The 27,858-nt window shown below is 34.7% G+C and overlaps 4 protein-coding genes across 9 annotated transcripts in view; 2 read left to right on the plus strand and 2 right to left on the minus strand.

The window, feature by feature from the left end:
- Positions 1 to 1,516, plus strand: part of LOC100265327 (mediator of RNA polymerase II transcription subunit 16) — a 36,149-nt gene extending 34,633 nt beyond the window's left edge. For both annotated transcript variants that reach the window (XM_059739960.1, XM_059739961.1), the window contains one exon: positions 607 to 1,516. In XM_059739960.1, the coding sequence (XP_059595943.1) occupies positions 607 to 750 (144 nt within the window). In that variant the 3' untranslated portion in view covers positions 751 to 1,516. The remainder of the gene's footprint in view (positions 1 to 606) is intronic.
- Positions 1,517 to 3,335: 1,819 nt separating this feature from the next.
- LOC100256884 (uncharacterized) lies at positions 3,336 to 12,150 on the plus strand. 2 transcript variants are annotated; one of them, XM_002269568.5, is made up of 12 exons: positions 3,336 to 3,818; positions 3,903 to 3,987; positions 4,377 to 4,507; positions 4,602 to 4,704; positions 4,929 to 4,943; positions 5,889 to 6,034; positions 6,206 to 6,401; positions 6,597 to 6,671; positions 10,162 to 10,278; positions 10,637 to 10,681; positions 11,018 to 11,116; positions 11,661 to 12,150. In XM_002269568.5, the coding sequence occupies exons 1-12, from the start codon at positions 3,535 to 3,537 to the stop codon at positions 11,679 to 11,681; spliced, it is 1,317 nt and encodes a 438-aa protein (XP_002269604.1). In that variant the 5' UTR covers positions 3,336 to 3,534; the 3' UTR covers positions 11,682 to 12,150. The 2 variants fall into 2 exon arrangements, with proteins under 2 accessions (XP_002269604.1, XP_019074133.1); XM_019218588.2 differs by lacking the exon at positions 4,929 to 4,943.
- Positions 12,151 to 12,800: 650 nt separating this feature from the next.
- On the minus strand, positions 12,801 to 14,580 carry LOC100853236 (stem-specific protein TSJT1). Its single transcript, XM_003635359.3, has 4 exons — positions 14,158 to 14,580; positions 13,525 to 13,765; positions 13,285 to 13,405; positions 12,801 to 13,175 (listed from the first exon to the last, which is right to left on the minus strand). Exons 1-4 carry the CDS (start codon positions 14,367 to 14,369, stop codon positions 12,949 to 12,951), a joined length of 801 nt encoding a protein of 266 aa, XP_003635407.1. The 5' UTR covers positions 14,370 to 14,580; the 3' UTR covers positions 12,801 to 12,948.
- A 1,774-nt stretch (positions 14,581 to 16,354) lies between these two features.
- LOC100243034 (splicing factor U2af large subunit B) overlaps positions 16,355 to 27,858 on the minus strand; it is a 28,459-nt gene continuing 16,955 nt past the window's right edge. For 3 of the 4 annotated variants that reach the window (XM_059739962.1, XM_059739964.1, XM_059739965.1), the window contains 11 exons: positions 22,680 to 22,740; positions 22,449 to 22,561; positions 22,039 to 22,154; positions 21,410 to 21,508; positions 21,133 to 21,208; positions 20,724 to 20,812; positions 19,665 to 19,731; positions 19,480 to 19,578; positions 18,575 to 18,656; positions 16,924 to 16,991; positions 16,355 to 16,650 (listed from right to left, as the gene is read on the minus strand). In XM_059739962.1, coding sequence (XP_059595945.1) covers positions 16,513 to 16,650; positions 16,924 to 16,991; positions 18,575 to 18,656; positions 19,480 to 19,578; positions 19,665 to 19,731; positions 20,724 to 20,812; positions 21,133 to 21,208; positions 21,410 to 21,508; positions 22,039 to 22,154; positions 22,449 to 22,561; positions 22,680 to 22,740 — 1,008 coding nt within the window. In that variant the 3' untranslated portion in view covers positions 16,355 to 16,512. The remainder of the gene's footprint in view (positions 16,651 to 16,923; positions 16,992 to 18,574; positions 18,657 to 19,479; positions 19,579 to 19,664; positions 19,732 to 20,723; positions 20,813 to 21,132; positions 21,209 to 21,409; positions 21,509 to 22,038; positions 22,155 to 22,448; positions 22,562 to 22,679; positions 22,741 to 27,858) is intronic. The other variant, XM_059739963.1, reaches the window with a different exon arrangement.

A 27,858-nucleotide genomic window follows, 5' to 3' on the forward strand; every position in this document is an offset into this window, starting at 1 on the left:
CCTGTTCAATTTTCTAAACTCTCACAGTTTCACACATTTCCAGAGATTGCTGGAATATTCTATCCACCAAAAATGTATACAATCTCAGTGGCAATAGTACAGAGCGAGGAACTAGGTTACTTGTGTTGATTGCCATAAAATCACAAGAAGAGTGGAGTGCTAATGAAGACAAAATATATGTTGGAAGGCTAGGAGGCAAATTATCTCCTTTGTCTTGCTATTTAGGGAAAATTGATTCACAAGAGAAACTAATGGAATTCCTCATTTGGAGGTTATCTCGCAAGACCTAATTGAAAGGCCTTCATATAGGTTTGATTTGTGGGCAGCTTGTGTAGAAATTTTATGCTTAAGTTAAAAAATGATGATAATACTGATAAAAAGATCTTGCATGTGCTTGATCCAATTCAGTTTAAATTCAAACGAGGAAAGAAATTCAAGCAGCTTCTCCTCTGTAGAAAGGTGTTTTTTTCCATAAGAACATGCATTTGGAGAAATTTTCTGAATTTGTTCACAAGTTTTTGTTGTTGGCTTTAACCAAAGCTGACTGTTTAGGTCCATGTGGATCTGGTGATATTTATCATAATTTTAATTGTTTGGTTTATGCAGTGCATAAGATGTTTGCGGCAGACTTCAGCTTTTGCAGCAGATGCTACCAATCAACCTAATCAGAATGAGCGGGAGATGTGGTGGATCAGCCGTTGGGCTTATGGCTGCCCAATGTGTGGTGGAACATGGGTTCGGGTTGTATAGAATATAGAGGATTATATTGACTGTTTCTATTCTGTTATCAAGCAAGGACCTGCTCCCTCAGGAGCAAAAATTGAAGTTGGACTTCTATATGACCACTGATAAACACAGTTGACTTGAACATGATGCAGACCAGACTTATACTGGACGGATGGTGGTGATCAGCAGAGGTAGATATCATCTATTTCAAGAGGTTAAAATTCACTTGGATCTCATGATTGTAGATATCCCTATCAACCAGATGACTGCTGATATCTTCTTATGCCAGAATAGGCTTTTAAGTTCTGCAACACTTCTGGTGTGTGATTAAGGTCACTCTATTAGTTCAGTTTCTGGTATAGGATATCGTTATTCGAGTAACAATCTTGTCCTTATTGTATGTCCACATGTATGACTGCATTATTTTGACAGATGCATCGATTTTCCTCATTGGTCATGTTGCTTCTGTGGCCGGGATAGTACAAAGCCTCATTCTTTTGTATAACCAAAACAGCCTGGATGCTGTTTTAGTTCAATTTCTTTGCTTTTCCAGTTCAAAGATGCCCATGATTTGGCTCTACCAAACATCACGAAATAGATTGGAGAGGAGCTGAGAACTAATAGGGAACCAATGCTTCTGCCTCTTGTATTGTAAGTGAACTCACTGGTTTTTGTTGATACATTTGCTAAATGGCATCTCTGCCACCCCTCAGATCCCTTACCGTTGTAAAAAGGAACAAATGATTTTGGTTTAATCTTCATAACGATTGTAGATATTTTGTAGTTAAAATTGTGGTGGCAGTTTCTGTCGTTCTGCTTCTATGGAGAAGTTGGCCTGTACGAGTAGTTATGGAGGTCCTACCTGTGCAATGCGCTGCAACACATTCTTATATAATTGCTTTGGATTTTGTATTGAAAAGAGTTTTCAATTTTTCAGAAAGTAAAATATTTTTTATCTTAGAAAACATATTTAATATACTTTGGACAATAATTTTTTTAGAATATATTTTTAAAATGGATTGTTTAGAACAAATTTAAGCTATTTTTAAATGTTTTTTTTAATAGTGTTTTGAAAAATGATTAAAAATAATGTAGAATACTTAAACTTTTGCATTGTACAAAAGCATACAATAAATTTATGGAAAATAAATAAAATGAATATGGAGATCAAATTAAAAAAAAAAAAAAAAATCTATATTTCATGTTTGAGTTTAAAAAACAGAATTTTGTTCCTAAAGGCAATTGAGAACTGTTGTATAAAAATTATTTTTGAAAACATTGTTAAATAAACCCAAAATATTTCATCAGGTGCTAGAGCTTTTTTAATGCTATATTCAAGATAATATTTCCATGAGTTGTAATGTAATGGCATTGCCATTTCATGTGTCAAAATAACAGCAGTATTATGAATCTTGTATTAAAATTTGATATTTTAATTTTTTGCATTTGTGTCGTGGAAAGGAATGACAATGGGGTGGTTTTTTTCGATGCCCTGTCTTAATGAGACAAGTTTGAAATTTAAATAAATGGATTTGGGATGAGTTGGAGATTTGTTTTTAAGACCTGTAGCAAGGTTTGGGTATTTTCTTATCTTGTTTGACCTCCACTTTTCAATAAAATAAGTTATAAGAAATTATAAAAATATAATTATTTATAAAATATATTTATTTTAACGTAATTAAAAAATTTTAAAATAAGGGTATGTGAATTTCTCATACCTGTCCAAATAAAACAGGATTGAGATAAGGGTAAGGTTGGGATGGGGACGACTTATCTTGAACGACACCATTACCATTTTCGACTCATGAATGAATTATCTATTTAAAAAAAATATATATTATCATTTAAGATATATTATTACCAATGATTTCAATTTCTTAAAAATAAAAAAGTTTAGAAAATCGAGAATAAATTTTTGTCCAATGGAATCTATAATTCCATTTATCTTTGGAAATGGGCAAAAAGCTTGCTTCTTTGAAAGTGTTTGTTATTTTAAAATATAATTTTATACTCTTCCAAAATAATTTATATTGAAGATGGATAAAAAAAGCTTTTGATAAAAATAAGGGGAAATACTAACAACTGGTTTTATAAAAAAATTTAAGTGTTAAAAATATTAGAGATATTTTCTAAAATCACTGTCAAACACATTTTAAGAAGTGATTTTAGGAAACAATTTCAACCTTTTTAATACTTAAAAAAAATTTATCATTTTAGTGTTAAAAAAATTAAAAACTTTATTTAGAATTATTCTCAAATACACATTAAGTGTAATTTAAAATATTTTTAGAATAAAAAAAATATGTGATAAAGTGGAATATTTGAAACTTATTTTTTATATTTTTAAATATTTCTTTAAAATAATTTTTATTTATATTTTATTTTCAATCATTTTTTATATTTATATAATTATTCTTTAAAATAAAATAATAATAATAATAATAATAATAATAATAATAATAATAATAATTTTTTATTTCGAGCCCAAAAAACAGTTTCCAAGTACCGAATATTATAGTTTTAGATTTATCATACATTTACCAATCGTCCAAATTGCAATAATATTCGGATATTACACGATTGAGATCACCTAATTGGTCATACCAATCAAAACATTTTACACCCAAAAATATGTTAAGAGTGAGTTTGATTTGGGATGAATCACATGAGCAGTCCAAATTGCTAGTGTGGTGTTCCCGTAAAAGTCATTAAAATGCCCTCCGCTCGCAGTCTTCCTCATCATCATCATGAAAACAGCAACAGCAATAGAAGTTGAGTGAGATTTGGGAGGAGAGAAGAAAAAGAAAGATGAGCAGCGGCCAAACATCCCACTCCTTGGCATTTCGGGTGATGCGACTATGCAGACCCTCCTTCCACGTCGACAATCCCCTCCGCCTTGACCCCGCCGATCTCCTCGCCGGCGAAGACATCTTCGACGATCCGCTGGCCGCTTCCGACCTTCCCCGTCTCCTCCACAATCACACCCTCAAATCCAACGACTCTGATCTCACCTACCGCACCAGATTCCTCCTCAATGATCCCTCCGACGCCATGGGCCTCTCTGGCCTCCTCGTCCTCCCTCAGTCGTTCGGGTCTCTCTCTCTCACAATCTGTCTTGTCTACGTGTATGCTATGTGTTATCTTTGTATTTGATTATGATGTGATTTGTTTTGCAGAGCGATTTATCTAGGAGAGACTTTTTGCAGCTATATTAGCATCAACAACAGTTCTAATTTTGAAGTTAGGGATGTTGTAATCAAGGTCAGTGAATACTTCGTTCAAATTTTGGTATTTTGTCCTCATGATTTGAATAGTTTGTTTTGGATGTAGGCTTTCAAGTTTATGTAGCAGAAGTTCGATTAATTGATGGTTTAAATGTAATTTAGAGAAATTTCAGTTGTAGGAAGTGAAGAGCCTTGAAATTCCCTCTTGATTGTGTATGTGGACCGACATATTTTCTATCCAATACTCAAGCAATAGTCATAAATTGATGACAGTTATACTCGTGAGCTCATGCCCAATGTAATTGATTACACTGGCTTGTAGATATGATGAGAAATATGGAATTAGAGTTCTTTCCATTTTTCTTGGGTCAAAGTTAAATTCCTGGAAACAATATACACTGTTTAGAAGTGGGTGATTGATGACAGGCAGAAATTCAAACGGAGAAGCAGAGAATACTGTTGTTGGATACATCAAAGTCGCCAGTTGAGTCAATACGAGCTGGGGGCCGTTATGATTTCATTGTGGAACATGACGTGAAGGAACTTGGGGCACACACGTAAGTTGTATGTTTCCAGTAATATCAACATAATTCTTTTTGAGGTCACCTTTTCTAATCTGACTATTTTATGAATGCTCTTCGCTTTCTTTAGTTTGGTCTGCAGTGCTTTGTACAATGATGGGGATGGAGAGCGTAAATATTTACCGCAGTTTTTCAAGTTTGTGGTTGCTAATCCACTTTCAGTTAAGACAAAGGTATTGTACCCATGTCGTACGTATCACTATTTTTTTCAACAATTTTCTTTCTTTTTTCTTTTTTCAAATGAAATCATTTTTGATTAAAAAAAAAAATGTGCATAACTTAAACCTGAAACATCAGTTGTGCCTGTTATGTTGTTTTAACATCTTCCATGCATGTCTTTGTTACCATTTGTTGTCTACAATTTCAAATTATAATCTCTTTTATTTCTATGGTGCAGGTTCGCATTGTCAAGGTAGGTTGATAATTGATTTTGTTGAGTGTAAGTCCATGAATCCTGTCTTTCCGAATGGGTGCTATTTGATGTTCAAAATGAAGTCGTAGGGCTTGTTTGGTTCTTGTTTTCAAGAACTGTTTTCTGTTCTTGAAAACAAAAAACACAAAAAACTTGTTTGGGGAAGGGGGTGTGTTTTTGTTTTTTGTGTTTTTTGTGTTTTCAAAAACCACTTTTTTGAGAACAATAAAAAGATGTTTTCATTGTTTTTTCACTGTTCATAGAATAGATTGTTTTTTGTGTTTTCTCTTTCTTCTTTTCGTATTTTCCTAGCTGCTTTTTGTGTTTCCACAAAGGTGAGTTCCACCCAACCACCACACCCCCATCCCCACCCACAAACCCTTTCTTCTTCCTTAAATTATTGAAATTAATATACTTACATGGTTACAAAGTCATCATTTATTTATGAAAATTATAACTGGTGTAAAAATTTCAAAATTGAATAATTTTTTTTTTAATTTAAATGAATTATGCATATGAAAATTATTTATATATTTATAATATCAAGTTAATGGAAGAAAACACTTTATTAATTAAAAAAATAACTTCCAAACATGTTTTTCGTTTTACTTATTCTAAAAAACTTTTTTATTAACTCAATAAAACATGCTTTTTTTTTTTTTTAGAACAAAAACTGTTTTCCAGAATTCAGTTCCTAAACACATTTTTTTTTCTTCTGAAAACACAAAAAACTGTTCTCAAAAACTATTTTCTAGAACAGTTTTCAAAAATAGTAACCAAAGAGGCCCACAGATTTTGCTGCTTTTACATATCCACTGCTCTTATATACCATAGTAGGTCTATTTCACTGATTTATTCACTCCTCTCTTTTTATAAAAGGCAGCATAGTCAGTTATCTTAATGCATCCTTTCTATGATAGCAATCTCCTTCTACTTCTATCTCAGGACAATACATTTTTGGAGGCTTGCATAGAAAATCATACAAAATCAAACCTTTATATGGACCAAGTTGAATTTGAGCCATCTCAGCATTGGACTGCAACAGTACTAAAAGCTGGTGAAGGCCTTTCAGACAACGATTCTCCGACTAGGTGCTGTGATAGATGCCTTATCTGGGATGACGTATTTCCATTTGTAGAGTCTATTTTCATCACAAATGCTTTTCTTTGTGCATGTGTGAATGTTACTTGGTGTGCTTTTTTATTGAAACTGATCTTATCTTCTTTTTTTAATGATTATAATATATTAACTCTGACTGACAGGGAGATATTTAAGCAACCAATTCTCATCAGATCTGGAGGAGGAATTCAGAATTATCTGTATCAGTTGAAATTGTCCTCACAGGGCTCTGCACAAATGAAAGTTGATGGAAGTAATGTTCTTGGTAAACTTCAAATAACATGGCGTACAAACTTGGGTGAACCTGGCCGCTTACAGACACAGCAAATTCTTGGTAGTGTAAGTGACCACTGCCTTTAAGATGCTTCTTTTTTCATTATGTGTTGGCACATCTTCTGCAGGGCTTCACACACACTTGCATGTGAGTGAGTGCACAGGCATGCTTACACATTCCCCTGTATATAAATAATTTATGACCTAGATATTACATATAAAGATAAAGTTTTACTAAGCTTTGAAAAATTCATTCTGCAGCCCATCACACGCAAAGAGATAGAGTTGCAGGTCATGGAGGTTCCATCAGTTACCATCTTGGAAAGACCCTTTTTGGTAATTATCATTTTTTTTATTGTTGTAGTTCCTGAATTTCATGTCATCATGAACTGTATAATAAATTCTGCAGCCTGATTAACAATACCTTTGGTGGCCTCTTGGAACCATGTCATTTTTCTTTTGGCACATGAAATTTGAACTGTGATCTGTTGGTTGATTTGCTCACCCTTCTTTTGCAAATTTGGTTATTTTTTAGAAGTGGGCTATGCTATGGTGTCTATAGCATGACCTTGTTTTCAAGAATTGATAATAATTGATACTATGATATTTGTACATGGAAAGTGTTTTTTCCCTTTAAATTTTGTTAGTGATTTTGTCTTTAATTGTGGATGGAATATTTGGTTTCTGTAGCCAAGATATTCTGTTGAGTTTTCATTTGGATTTGAATGTGTGACCACAGGCCAAAAAAATGGTGACAAATGGTTTTACTTTTCACTTGGGTGAGTTTTCTTTCTTCTTCTGAAAACAGTGGCAGAAGGGAAGTAGTATCAGTAGTATATCTTGTCTTAAATGCCAGCCCCTTTTGGAGGAGCTTATCTTACTAATATGATTAAACTTTTACTAGTATGTCTAGGCTCTGTTTACCTGTCAACAAACTTTTAAACCCTTTGACATACAGTAAATTCATTCAAGCACGTGAACACCATGACAATAAATCCTTTTGAACCTTTTTGAGATATATAATACTTATAGTTAAATAAAATTAAAAATATCAATATATTTATAGTTTATCCTTATCATGATTTAATATGTTAATTTTAAATATAAGAGATGAAACATTTTAAGTTTTTCAGTTTATTTTAATTCTAATAAGATACAAAGGATATATTTATAATCTCATGTTGATAGAACGGTTTGACCATCGTTGATCCATTGGTTAGACTAGTGAATCGTGACCCAGAAACTTTTTCGATTCAATGACCGGTCTGATTATGAAAATATTACTTCCAACAAGGCTAATATCTTTGTTTTAATGTTTAGACTCAATACAACATTTCTAGAGATGCTTTCACTTTTCTTCCATGATGATCCATGTGTGTTCCTTCAATTCTTAACCATCCTAAGTTACCCAAGGATTTCCCATTAAAATTCAACTTGACACTACACATTGGAGGATGCATTCATTTAAGGAGTATCTACTCAACCAATATAGCAATCTACATACTAGGTCTAGCCTAGTGGTATAATACTCCCTAGAAATATTACACTAGCTAATTCTTGAGAGAAGAGGATAAAAATTATCTTACATTACCTCTAAAAAACTCCATTTGCTTCAAAAAATCTTCACATCCCTCTCGTCATATAATCCAAATTAATGTAAGACTAGCAATACACCATAGTTTACTTCCCTCTAAGAAGACTTCCAAAACCCTGGTAAGCAATAGTTAAGCATCTCCACCACATTCCTTGGTGGAACATAGTCAATCTTAGCAAGTCCAAACAACCTAAATCATAATGTCAATGTCATTGAACGATGCACAAAAAGTAAGAGAAAAAAAAAAAAGATGATCCATTGATTCTCAACTCCTCTTACACATGGTATATCATTTTGATGGAAAGATTTTGCAAGGTCTTTTCTTTTGTAGCATGTCTTTGGTATTAACCTTCATATTTGCCACTAGCCATGTAAAAACATCGACTTCAAGTGGGACTTTAGATTTTCAAATGAAGTTTGTTGGACGAAAGAAACTTAGATTGCTAGAGGTAAAGAATAAATTGACTAAGAACAAACCAAAGGATTCAAAGACCAAACCATAGTTAGTAATATGGATGATAAATACACATGGTCTAAAGTCAACATAAGGAGAGTAAATTCCTCAAGTTTGTGTTAAAAAAGGTTGCACAGGAAATTGAAATTCCAAGACAAAGAAGAGGAGGATGAAATCAAAACTGAAGAAACACCAGAATCTCTTGACCTTACCACCATATAAGGTTTGTGGATCCAAAAAGGTTGGTCACTCCACCAAATATCTTCCTAGAACTGAAATTCCGTACCATCACCCACAAAATAACATTTAAAACGAGAGAAGGCAGGGAGTACTTGTGTAATGGCCTTCCAAGGATAGTGATGCTATTACCTAACAACAATATTGGCATCCCATCCATTAGTGTATAGTCCGTAGATACTCAAATGATGTTGTGTCATAAACCATTACCTTCCTTATGGAATCTCTATAGCCACTTACCTAAGGGGGCTCTATTCCTCAAGGCTATCTTCTCTATACCCAAATCCCCTTCATGCTTAATCTTACTGACCCAATCTGAACCCACAAGATGATCTCTCTTCCTTTCCGATACGCTTGACTACAAAAAGTCCCTTTGTGATCTCTTAATCCTATTAGCCACTTTAATTAGAGTCTTAAAAATAGATAGAAAATAAGAAGGGATATGGGATAAGTATGAATGGATTAGAGTTATTTTATCACCTAGGGTCAAGTAAGTCTTCTTCCATTCATCTAGCCATCAAGAAATTCTATCCATAACTGAATCCAAAAGGGAGGCAACTTTTGAGTTCCAACACCCCAATCCCCCTTCCCACCACCCTCACCCCCCTGGCCCTCCCTCCCAAGGAAGACCTAGTTAAGATAAAGACCAATCAGAAAACTTTCTGAAGTGGTAGCCAGATTAAGAAGTAAATCTTGACTCAACTTGATACCCAATAAGGTACTTTTGTCTAGATTTATCTTCAATCCTAAAATATGTGCAAACACTAACAAAATTATCTCAAGGCTTTGCAACACATTTGAATAGGCTCTTGAGAAGAATATAGTGTCATTAGCAAACTATAGATGACTCACCTTTGTTCTACTTCTACCAACTAGGAAGCCTTAAAAAATTATGACACTCTGTTCTTGACATCAATCTGCTCAAGACATTTGCTATAGTGGTGAAGAGAAATGGAGAAAGCACAACACCCTATCTTAAGCCCCTTGGTACCTTAACCCATTCTTTAGCACATCTGTTTATTAGCATTACAAAACTTACAGATGATAAACATCTATGAATTGAAGATCTCCATCTCCGTCTGAAGCCTTGTACTGAAGAACCATGCGCTTGCAAGGTGTATGTATTATATATCCACATTTAAGATTTTTGTAGAAGGAACCTAAAGATAAAGTGTTTATTGTATGTTTGTTTCTTTATTTTTAAATTTCTCCCTTACAGTTATTGATCTGGACAGATTACTGTTTAATTTGATGAGAAACACAAACAGTTCCAGTCTTCCAGAGTAAGGTTTATTTATTTATTTTTGTAGGCTCCAGAGTTTGTTGTGATTGATTTAGAAGAACTACAACAACTAGAAAAAATATTCAGTGTCTGTGCCTCAAATAGGCCACTAGATTGTGTTGTCTGTTTTACCTGACCTAACTTCCTAGGCATGTCGCTTCTTGCTTCTCACTCTTCACCTATGAATCTCAGCATCTATTTGGCCAGGTACATACATAACTTAGTGACTTGGAAATTGAGCCAGTTTTCCTTTTTGCAGGTACACTTGAATCTCACAAACCAGACAGACAGGACAATGGGCCCTTTTGAAGTTTGGTTATCACAAAGTGATTCCCGGGAGGAGCAGGTTGTTATGGTTAATGGCCTCCGAGCAATGGTAAGGCATTTAATTGTATTTATACTGTATTTGCTAAGTCCATCCTGATCATCAAACATTATGTTTCCTAACAAGATTCTGTGTTGCATATGCTTCCATTCCTTCCCCAGTCTTAGCACTTACTGGTTATAGCTGCTCATGACAATACTGTTTTAAAGTAGAAACCCAAGGTTTCTATGCAGCTTGGTAACTGTGTTGGTTTTGGATGTGTCCTTGGTGAATGGAGTTGACATAACAGGACAATGTTTAGGAACTGAGAATGATATAAGCCAGCCTCTGTATTTTCATTATCTTTGTTGTCAAGCAAATAAGAATGTGGCTTTTGGTACTGATTTATGTATTTGACTCCAATGGACAGGCCTTACCTCAGGTGGAAGCTTTCTGCTCCACAGATTTTCGTCTGGTAAGCATTTCTATCATTCACCAGTTGGGACTTGGGCTAAGTTTCTAGTCTAAACTTAAATTTATCATGAAGTTAATTATTGAAAATGTACAAAAAATTTAAATACAGAAAGCTGTGTATGCACCTACTAGGCTTTAAACTACATATTTTTTGGTCTTAACTTGGTAGCTGATGTAGCAACGCAAGCTTTGATTTTTTTCCCCTACTGGATACTTAGATGCAACAATTTTGGTGGATTTTTTTCCCATGTAAAGTAGATATTGTGAATAGATTTCGTTGCGACTGCTTGTGTATATTCTTTGAATGAACCCTAAGTGCTGCCTTTTGCTTATCCAGAACTTGATTGCCACCAAACTTGGAGTTCAGAAAATCACAGGGATCACGGTATTTGACATTAGAGAGAAAAGAACTTATGAACCCTTGCCAGATTTGGAGGTCAGTTATCTATATATTCTGTCAGCACTGGCCAACTAGGCTGTTCAATGATTTGTCAGTATCTTAAACCATTGCTGGTTGGACTAGTTTGGTCCAAGTTATTAACCTAAAATGAACTCATTTTTTATACTAACCCAACATTCATGAAATCCAGTGATGGTTTGGCTGACCCAGCTGGGTATTTTAATTTGGTGGAAACAAAAGAAAAGAAACGAAGGAATTCTCATATTTTCAGTGATACATAAAATTTGACTCTGCTTTATGCTTCAAGTATTTAAAAATTCGGTATTAATTTGAGTATATTATTGAAGTTTAAATCCTTATCAAAAGTGTCTTATGTTCTAATTTAACTATAATATTTTAGAGCATTGGACACATGAGCCATCAATATAGGATTTATGGCTGGAGCAGGTTTTATGATATTGCCTTTTTATGTCTTGCCTCTGGAGTTCTTTTTTTTAATTGGAATCTTGCCTCTGGAATTCTGGAACACCAAGAATATTATGGTGTAATTTGGTTCTGACCTACTTTGGATATGTTGCAGATATTTGTGGATTCAGTCTGATTTATTGGCCAGTTGACTGTTCCAAGGACTATTTCATGTGGATCTTGAGTATTGTTTTGAGCGAGTGATTTGATGATGCGTCCCACATACCATTTGTTAGCTTTCATTAGATCTAGCTTATGAAACCAGGAAGCCCTAAAGCATGTCAAGCTTGATGATCAGATGCCTGCACTCCAGGTCACAGAGACTGGCTTCTTGTTCCTACAAGAATTATCCTCAATCTCCAACAAGCCAGATGGATGTACTCTTTTTTTGGTTTTTCTTTTTCTAATTTAAGTTTTTACTGCTCCTTGTTTCCTACATGTCAAATGCAAACCCCTATGTTCAATTAGGTTAACTGATTTTTTTCTACACTTACGATGTGAGGAAGCAAAGAACTTTCAAACAGAATTATAGAACACTGGTGTATAACTGAACTTCTTGTTGCTGAAGATATAAGATGAATGGAGCTAAGTAATATTTCACTCCCGGTCCATGCCTTGGTTGTGATGCAAGTCAATTCAAGTTGGGCTACTCACTCACAATATTCACTAAGGCAGATGTGTTGCTTGGTTGTAGTTGGGGTGTGATCCTAAACCTATACCAAAAATCCTTGGCGTCAGATTTGTCTGGTATTCTTTTCAATTTGCATCCAGAAGCAGATTACCCGCTGCTGAGTGGGATTAGATGAGATAGTAGCTAATCCTTTGATGATTAATGAGTTTTGGAGACAATTTAATGATTTACAATTAACAAACGTCAATTCTGGTGGTCTAGATAAATGACAGTCATTTAAACGGTTTATGATGGATGTTGGTTGCTCAAACGTCCCATTGCTTGCATGTCTCTCCATGGGCCCTGGGTAGCTGTTGCGGGTCAGTTTCTTTATCGTGAACATAATCTCAATTGGACAAATATATTTTTTGTTTTTTTTTTTGAATGCTTTGATATTTGATGAATAAAAAAATGACGGTTCCATGTCTTGAAGAAGTGGGGGATTAGTTCATCATTTTTTAATCAAATAACCCAATTTTTATTAGGCACGCATGTTGTTGGTAGTTTACTTCCGCGATTTGTGCTGTAAACAGACAATTTGGAGTGTGCCATTGTTTATCTAGTGATAGGTTCAAAAACCAAATGTACGCTTTTAGAACATTTTCTTCCTGGAATCCAGCATCTCAACGTCAATTTTAGTAGCTAAAGAAGGAGAAGAATACACATCGAGAAAAAGTGGAATAACAGAAAGAAAATGAACACAAAACCAGTTGCAAGAAAAGAGGTATAAAGGTCATGTAGTTATGTTGGAATGTTCAAAAGAGTCAGACATGAGGGCCCCCCATACTGCCCAGTTGGCTTCGCTTCCCACACGGGGCATGCTGTGAATCCTGGAATAGTCATCGACTTTGAAGTTGGCACCACACATTACCCCTTCACTGTCAATCCTGGGCATTGCCTTCATCTTGTTCATCGGATGTTCAAAGCTCCTCAACCCTCCCTCACTGTGGAACATACACCCTGCATCATCCACCCAGCCAATTATTATTTTTATTTTATCAGTTTCTCTCATTTTCTAAAACAAATGTGGTGTCAAGAGGAAAGAAACCACTAATTAATTAATTAGTACCTGTTGGGAAGGGGGCAAATGATTTAGCACAGCTTGCTTTTATGACCTCCAAATTGTCAGAAATCACCAGCCACCCATCACCTCCAATACCCCAATACATCTTCACCCCCTCATCCGCACCCTGCTCAACAACATTCACAAAATAGTAAGCAAATGAACACACAACAAACTCAGCCTTAGCCGTTGTCCAATTTCACACAGTCTTATTGAAGAATTGGTAACTGAGGGAGAACAACTTACCAATGCAGCAAAAACAGTTCCAGCCTTGCTATCAAAGAGCACAAATCCAAAGCTGCCATCCATATCTTTAAGGACCTGATCAGCTGGATAGGGACCCCTGTCGCGGAGGGTTCGGTATGCTTCAATCACAAGCATTGCCTCATTAGTGCCCTTAGACAGTCCATATTGCCTGATGAGGCTGCATAGGTTGTTCAATGTCCCCAAGAAAATGCAGTATATGTCATCCAAACCACAGAAAAACCTGCAATCCCTAATATAATTAGTACAACAACCCCCTTTTTTTTTATTGATAGGAAGTAGTATCTTATCCTAATTTTCGCCTACATACATTTTAGTTGAAGTAAAAAGCTTTGATTTGTGTATGGGTATACAGTATTTGTTTTCTATGGCATTTCATCATAGCAAAGATTAGAGATTTGACAAAATGGCTTCTCAGAATCTCCTAAGATTTCTGGATTCTAACATTCTGTGGAGAGTCTATTTATAAAATGGAGCTTTCTAGAGAAATAAAAGCCCACTGCCATGGGCCAGATATGGATGGAAAAGTCCATTCAAATGATCTAGGCCCATTTAAGGCCATTGGAACTTAGTAGCCTATTAAATTTTTAATTGATTATTGAGAGAGAGAGAAACCTGTGTTGGGTGGAGTAGGGTGGGCATGGAGGAATATAAGAAAGCAATGCTGCATCTCCAAGACTAATTAAGAAAGCATTAGTTGAATGGCATGACTGAAAATCCTTGAGAGTCTCTTCTGGAACCTTGGGCTTCACAGATACCTTCACTGAAGCTGGGCTGTTCAGCTCCTGCGGCGGTTCCACCAATCCCTTGTTAAATATCGCCAACATTTTCTTCTTCTTTCTGCCTAGAAAAATCTCCTGCTCTTTCCTCTTAACCAAACGCACCAAGAACGATAGAAAAAGGAAAATGGATAGTGACGAGGGTGGGTGTGGAGGAGAATATATATAGCATATGGTATGACAGCGATGAGAGGAGGAGGAGGTGGCGTTGTTATCCAAACCCGCGGGCCGAGGACTGGAACATAAAATAGTGCGTGTTGCCTGAAAGCGGAATTATAACTCTATAATATTAGTATATTACTACCATGGATACGACTTACGAGGAATCGGTCTACAGAGCTTATCCAGAATGATCCTAGTCAGCATTACGTGTCTTGTTAATGGAGCAGGACGGTGATGATGATGGTTGGTGGGCGTGCGCTGTGATCGAGTCAGCAGCAGGGGATGCAATCATTGACATTTTGACGACTCAACTCCTACGTGGTGATTTGAAATTAATGCCTCTATTTCCCACGATTCTTTCTTATCCTACTCGCCTTCTTCACCTACAGTACCTATAACATTGACCTGTTTATTTTAGTCATAATAAATGGGAAATCATATCCTATGCAATCTCCGTACTAATTAAAAAAGTAATCCTCATTATCAAAAAATGTTTGAAATATTTGACATATCAATAAAGAAAAAATATATCGAAGGGATAGATGCACTTTTTATGACCTTCACTGTCTCCCGCACGGATACAATGTCTATCTTGTAGCCAGAAAATGCCCTCCATCTTAACATTCATTTTTGAAGGGCAAGACTCTTCTTTTCACTGCTGTAAGTTACTGCTCAATTAAAATATATATATTTAAATTTCAAGATGACATCTCTTTAGTAGAAAGGGATGGTAAATGAATTAACAAAATAGCAATTCACTTTTCAAGACAAGTTTTCTACCTTAGATCACCTGCCGCCTTAAAAGAGATGACAAAGAAGAATAGGAAGTAGCAATTTTTATCATTTTGAAAGGCAAAGCCATCCTTTTAACTGCCCTTGTTAGGGTCTTTATCATTTCTTGGTACAATAGATAATTTCTGAATTAAAAATAAATAATAAATAAAAAATCATGATGGTATCTCTTTAGTAGAAAGGGGATGGTAAGAGAATTAACAAAATAGAAATAAATTCCCTTTTTCGTGATTTCTACCTTGGATCACCTGCTGCCTTACAAAGATGAAAAGGAGGATGGTACAGAATGTGATGGAAGTAGCACTTCCAAATTGAGATCGTTCGCGCCCCCCCCCCCCCCCCCCCCCAACACACACCAAAATATAAGAACTTGGATTGACTTTTACAATCAAGAACATTCGAGTCACGTCGAGAAATCAACTCTTCCTATTGTTTACATCACTGTACACAATGGTAATACCCTATAAATCTCTCAAAGTACAATCACATTTCTACATTCACACGGTTAAATAAGGGCGTTATCAGAGTCCCAACTCAAATAATCCAAGAAGCTGAAATCCATCTGCATGACCTATGTTACTGCCTAAAAGCTGATGCCGAAAATGATAAGGGAAATCCTTCCATAATACACCTACCAATCAATCATCCAGCAGCACCTATAAATGCTTTCCCTAAATCTGTTTTCCACCAATACCTACCATAAAAAAGTTGGGTTCGAGATCATTTTCTCATACTTGGGCATAAAGAAATGGCTTACCTGGAAAGGCAATTTTTCACTAATTAATTCACATACAAAGAAATATTTGATTGCTCACTGGCTAGACCATAAGATTCAACACTTGGTTCCTCCCATCTTTCTCTACAACTAAACTTTCCCATCCAGAAAAATAGCAAAACTAGCATTAGTTCTCCTAATACTTGAATAAGCCATCTGAACTACCAGAAGCTCCAATCTTTTAACACCCTGGTTTTAAATGGACTAGACATGCTAAAAGCTTGGGCTACCAAGGAATGCGGCCCTCAAATCATTCAAGAAAAGAGACCATGTAAAGAGCAGCAAAAAGGAAAGAGAAAAACGATTAAAAAAAGGCTCCTTTAACATGAAAATGGAGTCCCTTTTTTTTCAGTTATAAGCATTCTAGAATAACTCCTCGGAAGCATCTGCAGAACAATTTTGGACTAACTATACATTGGGAATACAGGATAGAACAAATAAGAAAGCATGCATATACTTTTCTTATGCACCATAGTCACCATCATAATATTTATCTTCTGGATAATAAACGGCGCTCACAACATTGCCACCAAATTTCCTCCCACTGAGTGCATTCCTAGCACTGGAAGAACCAGCAGTGTCAGAATACTCCAAGAACACCTGCATGCAGAACAACAGAATGGGAAGATTTACACCCATCTCTAAGCACCTAGATCCGTAATAAGGTGAATATAGCGTAGGAGTGAAAGATGGATGGTTGGACCAATAAATGTGATCTTTGGGTAACAAATGAGGATGATAGAGAGAGATTTTATTAGCAGATGGTTTTCAAACTTTTATTCATAACGAAACAAAGAGAAGATAGAGATCCCAAACATAAGCCTAAACATTGTATCAGATCTCCATTATATGTAGCAAAATAAAACCAATTACCTTCCCAACACCTGGGATCAGATCTCCATTTGGACTAGGACGAGGAATAACGACATGCACCAAGGCTCCTAAGCAATACACCCAAATGGAAAAAGTTATATTGAATCAAAACTGATTAATAACCATGAACCAGAAGCAGAAACAGTATCCCACTAGCAATCCATTTATATAATATATGATAGCTCCTATTCCTTTATGATAGTAACAATGGTGATGAAATTAGCAACAAAAAGGAATCAAGGTGGAAGAGAATAAGGTTTTTGCCAATGTTTTCAAAACCGGACCAATTATTGAACCAGAAAAGTTACCAGTTCACGGTTCACTGGTCGGACCGGTGGTCGAACCGGTGATGTCATAAATATATAAATTATTAAAATTTAAAATAATTATAAAAATAAAAATAAAAATAATTTATATATTATTTAAAAATTAAAATTTTATTTGAAAATCAAAAAATTAGTTTCAAATTAGAAATTTAAATTAAAATCATAATTTTAATTTAAAATTTAAAATTTATTTTTAAATCAAAAACTTATTTTAAAATAAAAAATTTATTTAAAATTGTAATGTTTTTATTAATTTAAATTAATATCAAAGTAAAAAAATAATAAATATAAAAGAAAATAAATAATAATGAGATGACGTAAAAAATAAAAAAAAATTGGAAAGGAAGGGAGGAGAAGGGCAGCCAAAAAGGGGAAGAAAGTGGGTGGGGGTGTGTTTCCAGCAGGGAGAGGGGTGGGGGGGTGGTTCTTTCGGCGGGAGGGGTTGCGGAGAAAAAAAAAATTGGTTGAACCAAACGGTTTACCAGTCGAACCGCCAGTTCAACTGGTCCAATTTCAATCTGACTACTTTCCGGCCCAATTAACCTAATTGGACCAAAACCATGACCAGCTAGCAATCAAACTGATTGGTAAGGTCTGATTTTTAAAACCATTGTTTTTATAGAAGATATCAAAACTTGTTATCTTCAAATGATATAATAGAAATCAACAACCAACAGGTACTATATTCACTAAAATGATGGAGAAAGGGAGTCGTTCAATAGATGTTCTAACACCTAATAATCCTGGTGGAAATCTATTTTATTAAATATTAAAAGAATATTATTTATGAAATATTATTATTTCTGCTCTACAAAGAGGATCATTTCTCTTCTAAGTGAAAAATCAACCAAATAAGATGTATCATTCAATATCCCTATGTTCATACTCCATAGGTTACACATGAGAATCCTAAAATTCAAGTTTAGAATTCCCAAATCCTCAACAAGATGTTGTATTAAAAAAGACGAGATAATTTTATATTAATACACAATCAAACAAACTACCTTGCATAATGCCTCTAAAGTGAACTTTTTAATAAAACTTGTTTTTAAGAGTGAGCTTCTTGATTTTAAACCCACAAAATAATAAATTCTATAACATCTATAAGAAGCTAGTATATTTGCATAGATTTATATAGATGAAATATCTTATAATATCTAACAATGTACAGAAACCCTGGAATCATATCACTTCCTCAAATAAGAGGAATCTACCATATGATGAGAACCATAATGAAAACATAGCTCTATTTCAAACTAAATTCTAAAATGATAGAAGATACAATAGCATAGATGCATAGGCAAACAGGAAAGAAATACACATACCAAACTTCCCGCCTTCATCTCTCATGTCCTCTAATATTTCTTCATACGCTTCATCATCCCTCAGTTCATCAATATTAATCACCTTTATCATACAGAAAATATCAACTCTTAGGTAACGGTTAATATATAGCAGTTAAATTAATTACCAAAAAAGAGGAACATAAATGAAATCACAATTTATAAACCCCAAGACAAAAGACCTAAGCTCATGTTTGGTTTGCTGGATATAACATGGGAAAATATAAGAGATGGGGTAACACATTATGCTTGGTTGATGATGAGATAGGATATATTATTCTATAACTTATCATATATTCAACCAAATATGGGGGTAACTCACTCTATGCCATCACCAACGAAACATAGAATAGGATAAGTAATGGAATAACTTATCTAACCTCTTTCTTATATCTCCTCTACATGGGAAATGATAATCCTAAATTAAAATATGAGACATACATATCCTATGGATCATAAATCCATTTCTTTTTATTTAATCTATAGTCTTCAAGAATATAATGTAATACTTTTTAATATAATATTTTAAATTTTAAATATTTTAGTCATGAATATTACTAATAAAAAAATATAAATTGTGAAAAGGTTTCTAAATAGTAAATAACATGAAAAAGATTACATATTTTTTATTTTAGAAAAATAGTAAATATTGGAATGCGATTTCTATTCCATATTTTATTTCTTCCATAGACCAAACATGAGCATAGGATAATATCAATCTTGGATGTGATATCCTAGAATATCATTTCTATTGGATATACTATTCAAAGATCTTATTTCCATTGGAAATGATAGCTAAGGATATTATATCCCATTGGAAAATATATATATATATAACAAATTATATATATAGCCTATAATCACATAATTTTGGGAACTGATGATACCTCAGTCAAACATAAAACTTTAGTTGGAGTCTCTGCAATTGCTGTGAATGCCATACCTGCTCCCGGAAGATTCAAACCACCAGCTTGCAAGGCAATTTTCTAGAACCCAAACTTGAAATAAGGCAAGAAATGGACAAATGATAGAATAAAAAGAACAATGGGAGCAGTACATATGGTTGCTTTACCTGTATAGCTATATGCTGTTGTGCCTGAGCTAATATATTATCCTGCTCTGATTTTGCTTGTCCACTGCTGTAAAATTAGATTTTAACAAGATTTCAGCAAATTTACATTGAATTCCTACATAGTATTAGTACATGGTAAACTGCTAGTAGTTTTCATACCTGTTTCATTCTTTTGCACATTGATAAGCCTATTTCATGCTTTATATATTGCATATTAAGTATTTTAAATAAAATGATTTTGCAAATATAGAATACTAACATTTCTGCATAAAATATCATATAGTTATATAATGCCCTAATAAAATGTATTTGAATCAAAATTTCCAATCATTCTTTAGAAAGGCAGTTGCAAACACCAATTTCTATCCATTGCATGAGACAACAAAAAGCTGAACAAATTACCAAGGTTTTATGCAGTAAAGCATTTTATGATCTTGTAATTGCTAGAAGTGATTACAGGAACAAATAACAATTTGCTATAGGAATATATTTTTAAATTTATACTTGATATACAGGTCATGGACCAGAAAAGGTGCCTTAAAAGAATATCTTTAACAAGCAGAATCAGGTGACATGCTGGCTTCATTTGATTTGCAGTCAGCACAAAGCTGAGATATGAGAGCAAACATGGGCATGCAGTTCTGTTTAAAATGTCAGCAAGCGTGCCTTTATAGGCTTACTTCTTATTAGGGTTCAATTGAGTCCTATTTAAAATTCAGAAAGTATTCTTTCCTGCAAAATTCTAAATTAAAAAATTGTTTTCACCATATATTTTCCTATTTGTTTAGCATCAAGTTTGAGTGATTTCAGACAAATATTACTTTAAGATTTAAGTACTATCCTGCACACCATAGTATAAGAAATTAGTCAAACAGCAATAAAAGAACCTTTTGAGGAAATTAGAAGGAAATGCAGAAAAAAATTGAAAAGAAAAAGAAAAAGGGTGGGGAGTGGGGGGTGAGTTTGGAAAGCATGCTGTAGCGAGGACTTATTGAAGAACAAAACAAAACAACAAGGTCAGGATTCCAATCATTGTATGATTTACTCAAAGACACCTACCCAACTGTGGCACGACGCACTGTAAGAGTCTTATCACCCATTTTCAAGCCATTAAGCGCAGCACAAGCAATGTCAGTCACAGCTGGATCCTGAAGTGCATATAAATTAGCTGACCAGATGTCATAAAGGATGACCTTCCAGAAAAATGAAAGGTTATATATCTTAAAAGACTGCAATTGAGAAGAGCAAACTTCTCAACCACTGTTTTGGAAGCTAGGATTAGTGCTCATTATTTGAATATTCAAGTGCATGTCACTTCATTTTGTGATTTTGAATCAATCAAACCTTTATAGGGGTGAATATTAATTATCAAATAATGAAGCAAAAGAGCATCCTAAGGAATTAGATAACTATAGTTTGATAAATTCATGTGCAGAAACGAGAGTAAAAAAATATTAACTTTGTTCACCTGATAAACACAGAAACCATATCCCTTAGAGTTTCCTGTGTCTCTATCCTTAACAAGATCAAAACCACGCAAGGGCCTGTAATGGGTCAAAAGTATATTATTAGAATATGAATATACGACAGCTGCCTGACATGGAAATATAACTTCTGGTGGCTCCAGAGATGTCGATGAGATTTATTAGAAGAAAATGGATCAAAGGAGAAAATAAAAAGTTCAGCAAGAACACAACAACTTAGGAGGTAATGGAAAATGGAAAGGGAATGAGGCCTGCATTTACCCAAAGGACTCAAGCAATTCTCGTATCTGTTCTTCAGTGAAGTAGTACGGCAATCCACCTACAAAGATACGGTCAGGTCCTTCTGCTCCACCAATTACACTGTCAGTCAGATCCAGAATCAGCAAACCAGAAAATAAATGCTTCAGTAATAATATGTACATAAAATAAAAAGTCATACGCAGAAATTGTGATATAAGCAAATAAGTTTGAAAGATCATGATAGCTGTATTCTTTATATTAACGTCTCCAAAATCTTGTTTAGATCCCTTGCCTGGATTCCTAGTTTGACAAATCAATTAAGAGATGCCCTTAAAAAGGCTTGCTGTTATTCCAGAGTATTTTCTAGGGTACATGCTATTCTTATTTTAGGTTTTTAACACTTTGGAGTTTGTTTGACCTTAGTGGTTTTTCTCTATGTTCTTCCTAAATAAAATATTTACAAGTATTTGTTTGAGAGGTAAAAACACACAGAAAATACAATTCGTGAATTGTCAGTAAAGGCTTTAACGAACAGTTCTAAAAAGCAAAATTTGTTTTGGATCTATAAAGATTACCACCATCAAGCAAACTTTTAGAAATAACAAAATTCTCCAAACCAATTATTCAAACAGATGATAGCGCCCCCTTACCCTGGCATGAGCCCAACAGCAGCTAAGTTAAGGTGAGGACTTGGCTGGCTAGGACCAAGTGCTGCAGCTAAAGAAGGGTTGTAGTCTGTAGGTCTTCTTACCCTCACAGAAACTCCCTAATAAAACCAAAAAAGCATGTCACAGTAGGGACTACAAATGTTCCATGCATCTCAAGTCATATGATCAAACATGCATTTTACTGCAGAAGCAAAAAATTCTGTAAAGAGTAGCAGGGAAAATGCTATCAGAAGAAAAGCTCATGAAACTACAATCATGCTGTACGTCTTGACATTTGAAACTTGTAAAAATTGTATCTAAGACAATGCAAAAACTTATGAAATATGTAATCATTCTTTGTTTTTCATAATTTTACTGCCATCCCACAGAGAGAAAATGAGAGTTAAGCATGCCTCAAACATAATCCCATCCAATGCCATCGCATTACTTGCTTCTTCAACACTTCTCATCTCCACGAATGCAAACTTCTTTTCATGATTAATGTACACATTGACAACTGCATCACCTGAAAATAAGGGTACTGAGTTATGCTCTATAATTGAATGAAATCTTGTGGTGGTTTGAAGTGGAGTGTGTAACAATATGGTTGCAGGATATATTCTTAGTTAATGGACTGAACAAACCTGGACCAGCTGAATTTCCTCCAATTGCTGTCATAACTTGGCTAAAAAATGTCGCAATAGTCTGTTTGAAGAGGTACCAAGTGCAAGCGGAAAAAAGGAAGAGAGAAGGAAATTATTTCTCACTTAATTAGACCAGAAAAGTTTTACTGGGTATACATGCATGATCTGTACAGACATTAAATGAAAATAAAAAGTCTAATATACAGCTGTACAACCCCTAGAATTAATCCATGATCTACTCCCTACCAAATATACACAAAATATTGACTAAACCAGATTCTATGAATCTGAATAGACTCTATGTCGCTCCTGTTAACATTCCCCCTCAAGTTGGTGCATAGATGTCGTGCATTCTTAGCTTGCCAACCATAGATTCAAACACGATTATTGAGATTCCTTTTGGGAAGACATCTGCAAGTTGTTGCTTGGTTGTTACAGAATGTGTGAAAATTTGTTCATGTTGGAGAGTATATATGCATAGTGAACCTAAATCCTACAAACTTAAACTTTTAGAAAAATCGGTTGTTCAACATGGAAAGAGAGCCTTTGTTTGGTGGGAGGTCATGAGTTTGAACCTCACCACCGTAGGTTTATTTCCCCAATGTATTAAGCCCACATATAAGCCCAAAAAAGAGGCTACAAGTGAGAGAGGGTGTTGGAGAGTATTAATACATCATGAACCCAAATCCTACAAGCTTAAACTTTTAGGAAAATTGGTTGTTCAACAGTTTCTCACAATTTTTCATTTGCTGAAGTGCATATCCTCTTCAACATGTTTATTATGATCATGTTTAACCACATCACATGCAATACTGATTGCAACTTTATTATCACAATAAATCTTCATTTGTTCTTTACGCTCCAATTTAAACTCTTTGTGTGGTTTTTTAATCCATAAGACTTCACATATTCCTTGAGGCTTGGCCCAAAATTCAACTTCAGCATTGGATCTTCCCACAACCGTTTGTTTCATGTGTTTCCATATAACAAGATTGCCTCCTACAAAGGTGAAGTATCCTTTTGTTGATCTTCTTTCCTTAAGAGAGACAACCCAATCTAGTATAGACTTCTACATAGTGATGACTATCTTTGGAAAACAAAAGCCCCTTAGTGGAGTAGCCTTAAATACTTTAAGATTCTTTAAACTGCATCCATATGACATTCCAATGGTGAATCAGTTTTCCCACTAGCCTTTGGTCTCTTCCTTTTTCAATGGAAATTTTTTTTGTAAGAACCCCAATTTGTGGTTGAGATCAATAGGTGTTTTTGTTGATTTAGAACCAGTCATTCTGGTTTCTTCTAGTCAGTCTAGGGTGTACTTTCTTTGAGACACAATTATACCGTAGCTTGATCTTGCCACTTCAAATCTAAGAAAGTATCTTAGGTTCCCCATGTCCTTCATCTCAAACTCATTTTCTAGTCAACTCTCCAAACCTTTGATTTCTTCCTTGTTATCACACATAACAATGATATCATCTACATACAAAATAAGCACCATGGTTTTTATAAGTGATAAGCGTTTAAAGAATAAAGTATGATCCCCTTGACTTTGAGAGGACTCATCAGTACACACAAATTTAGTGAATCTTTGAAAGCTCTTAGGGATTGCTTAAGCACATATAGAGATTTCTTCATTTTGCATACTTATCCATTATCCAAACAACCCTCAAAACCAAGTGGAAGATCCATGTACGCCTCCTCTAATTTTCCATGTAGAAGATCATTTTTCACATCAAATTGTTACAATGGTCAATCTAAATTAACTGTCAAAGATAATAGGACCCTAATAGAGTTCATTTTCACAACTAGAGCAAATGTTTCTTGATAGTAAATGTCATAGGTTTAAATGTAACCCTTGGCAACCAACTTAGCATCATGTCTCTCAATAGATTCATCAACCCTATACTTAAGAGTGAACACCCACTTATTGCTCACTATTTTCTTTCCCTTCGACAATTCAACAACTTCCCATGTTTCATTTTTATGTAAAGCTCTCATCTCTTCAAATTTTGCTTCCTTTCATTTTAAATCTTTTAGAGCCTCGTTTTTTTGGCATAGACTCAAAAGATAACCTAGTAGTAAAAGCTTTGAAATTAGACTTAAGGCGATGGTGCGACAGAAAATTGGAAAGAGAATGTTTTGTACAGCTTATAACAGCAATAGGAACATCAAGATTATTATCAAACAAGGGTTTCGATGGAAAAAGAGTATTAGAATTACATGCCTTCGGGTTTCAAGATTGGTCGTGACATAGAAAGATAGGATCCATTACCTTGTCCTCTTGAATAAACCAATGGACTTGAAAGATTAAATATATTTTTATCTACTCCATTTCTGAATGTCCTCCGCAACTCCAATATTTACTAGTTCATTTTCTTGTTCAATTCCCCTCATGTTCCCTTGCCACCTAATATCAATTTGGCTGTTGGGCTAATCAGAGACAAGTATAGGATCCATCAGAGAAGTGTTTGGAATTGGGTACAATAGATTAGGTTAATGATATGATATGAAGGATAAGACGAAAGATACCTAAAGATTTGTCCTAGAAAAGTATGACAGATCTTTAAAGAATTTCACATCCATAGTGATAAAATTTTCCTTGGTAAGAGAGTGAAAACAATTGTACCATTTTTGTGTAGATGAGTAACCCAGAAACATGCACTTAATGGCTCTAGGATCTAATTTAGATCATACCCTACTTAGAAGATGAATAAAGGTTGCGCACCTAAAAACCTTGAGAGAAAGGGATCCAAAGAGATTAATGTTGGGAAGAGTGTTTTTAGAACATGGACATGAGTTTTGGAGTTTAAGAGTTTTAGAAGGCTTATTAAATAGAAAGCAGTTAAGATAGGATCACTCCAGTAAATTTTGGGGAAAATATGGGTAAACCATAAAGCTCTAACAACTCCCAGTAAATGTCTATTTTTTCTCTCAACTATTGCATTTTGTTAGGGTGTATCAAAACATGAGGAATGGTGAAGAATCCCATTTTCAATAAGATAAGATCCCGAAATATTGTTAAAATATTCTTTTCCACTGCTTGTCTGAAAAAGCTTTAATTTTTTCATGAAACTGATTTTGAATCATTTTGTGGGATGATTTGAAAATTGTGGTTACTTTAGATATCCCTTTGAGAAGGTAAATTGAAGTTATATGGGTACAATCATCAATGAAGCTTGTGAACCATCTAACACCAGAATAAGAAGTAACGTGAGATGGCCCCATCTGTCACTTTGAACAACAAAAAATGGGATTTCAGAATTTTTATTTTGCACAAGAAATGTAACTCGATGACTCTTGGATAACTCACAAATTTCACACTGAAATGTAGAAGGGTGACGGGTTTAGAATGGAAAAAACTTTGGGATATAAAAGTTTAAGGGCAACAAAGTTTGGATGTCCTAGTCAATAGTGTGACAGCCAAATCCCCTCTTCATTCTTGAGCGTTTTAGTGATATGACCTTGAGCACTTTTGTGCACTGCAGGATGCAGGTAATACAACCCTTATCTCTCTTCAACACTGTCAATCCTCTTTCCCATAGTTGAGTGGTAAAGAAAGTTACTGAACAGTTTAGTTCTTTTGTAACTTTACTAATAGAAAACAAATTACTAGCAACATTTGGGACATAAAGAGCGGATGATAGTATGAAAGAAGATAGAGAAATTGAACCCCCTTCCATGAATGAGAATAAAAGAGCCATTAGTAACCTTGACTCAATCTTTTCCCAAATATGGAATATAGGTTAAAAGGGCATGTGAATAGACTCATGTAATCAGTTGTCCCTGAATCTGACCAAAGGATTAGATGAGATGTTATCAATGACGCTCAGTTTTTTGGGTATAACCTAATTCAACAAAATTAATAAAGTTTAAGTTCCCAGTCTGTTAGAAAGTGTGTACAAGGCCTCTAATTGACTTTGGTGAAAGGGACATTATATGAGTGTTGAGTTGTCCCATCATTGTGCCATCAGTAGGTTCAAAATTCTTGGCGGTCACACTTTGATTCATCTTCTTATATGACTGCCTGTCTCCTTTGTCGCCAAGAGAACAAGGTTTTCCATGTAGTTTTAGCATGTTTCTCTTATATGTCTTGGTTTGTTGTAGTAATCACACCACCTAGTATCTTTTACCCCAGGTTTTGTTGTCCCTGATTTGTTCCAACCAGTAGCAGCAGAGTTAGCACTCTTTTGAACCATTTTAAGTGCTTAACTTTCTTGTGAAATTAGCTTCATCATCCTAGCCCTTTAATCTTCTTCACTTTTAGTCTGTTACATAAGAGAAAATTTCATCTAAAGATGGAAAAGGTTCCTTACCAACCATTCATCCTCTAACTCCATCAAAGTTAGGATTAAGCCTAGCTAAAAATTCAAAGACTCGGTCTCATTCTAACATTTTTGTTAGCATCGCAGCATCCTCTAATGCTTTCATCTCTAAATGCTGATGTAGATTCAATTCTTGTCATAAAACTATCAGTGTTGTACTAGGCAGTCACAGTGAGATTTCCCTACTTAGTATTGTGAATTATTGTCTTCAACTTAAATAGAAGAGCAACATTTCCTTTCTTGGAATATGTTTCAGACACCACATCCCAAACTTCTTTGGCATTAGAAAGGAATAAAAATGGTTTATTTCAGGTTACATAGAGTTGATCAACCATGAGATGGCCTAAGAATTTTCAGCTTCTCATAATTCGAAAGAAGGATTTGAGATTTTTTTGTTCCTCAATGGTACCATGCAAATACCCAATTTTTCCTCTACTCTTAAGGAAAAGTTGCACAATTTGTGACCACCCAAGAAAATTCCTACCATTCAGTTTTTCAAGAGTGATTTAAAGGGTTCGATTATCATAATGGGTGATGGATCTAGGCTGTTGGGTTGTTTCAGTAGGAGCTTTTTCATAAATTCCCGCCATTGGAAAAACAAATAGGCAGAAAAAGAAGAACAAGAAGAAGTATAAAGGTGATGAAAGGAATGGTGGAAAAGAAGGCCAGAAAAAATTTGCAAGAAAGGATGTGAAAGGAAGAAAGGAAGACAGAAGAAAATGATTTTACTTGATTAAACCAGAAAAGTTTTACAATCCCTAGAATCTCCATGAACTAGTCCCTACCAAATATACTCAAAACATTAAATAAACCAAATTCTATAAATATGGACAGATTCTATGTTGCTCCTACTAACA

This window comes from Vitis vinifera, chromosome 10 (assembly GCF_030704535.1).
Source record: "Vitis vinifera cultivar Pinot Noir 40024 chromosome 10, ASM3070453v1".
NCBI lineage: Eukaryota > Viridiplantae > Streptophyta > Magnoliopsida > Vitales > Vitaceae > Vitis > Vitis vinifera.

Bases quoted from the DNA above. Each gene is read 5' to 3' on its own strand.
- LOC100256884 (XM_002269568.5), top strand. From the start codon at position 3,535: ATGAGCAGCGGCCAAACATCCCACTCCTTGGCATTTCGGGTGATGCGA. The intron at 6,035-6,205 runs GTGCTGTGATAG...TCTGACTGACAG, and splicing joins GACAACGATTCTCCGACTAG to GGAGATATTTAAGCAACCAA. The intron at 10,279-10,636 runs GTAAGGCATTTA...TCCAATGGACAG, and splicing joins TTAATGGCCTCCGAGCAATG to GCCTTACCTCAGGTGGAAGC.
- LOC100853236 (XM_003635359.3), bottom strand. From the start codon at position 14,369: ATGTTGGCGATATTTAACAAGGGATTGGTGGAACCGCCGCAGGAGCTG. The intron at 13,766-14,157 runs GTTTCTCTCTCT...TAGGGATTGCAG, and splicing joins CCCTACTCCACCCAACACAG to GTTTTTCTGTGGTTTGGATG. The intron at 13,406-13,524 runs GTAAGTTGTTCT...GTTGTTGAGCAG, and splicing joins GAACTGTTTTTGCTGCATTG to GGTGCGGATGAGGGGGTGAA.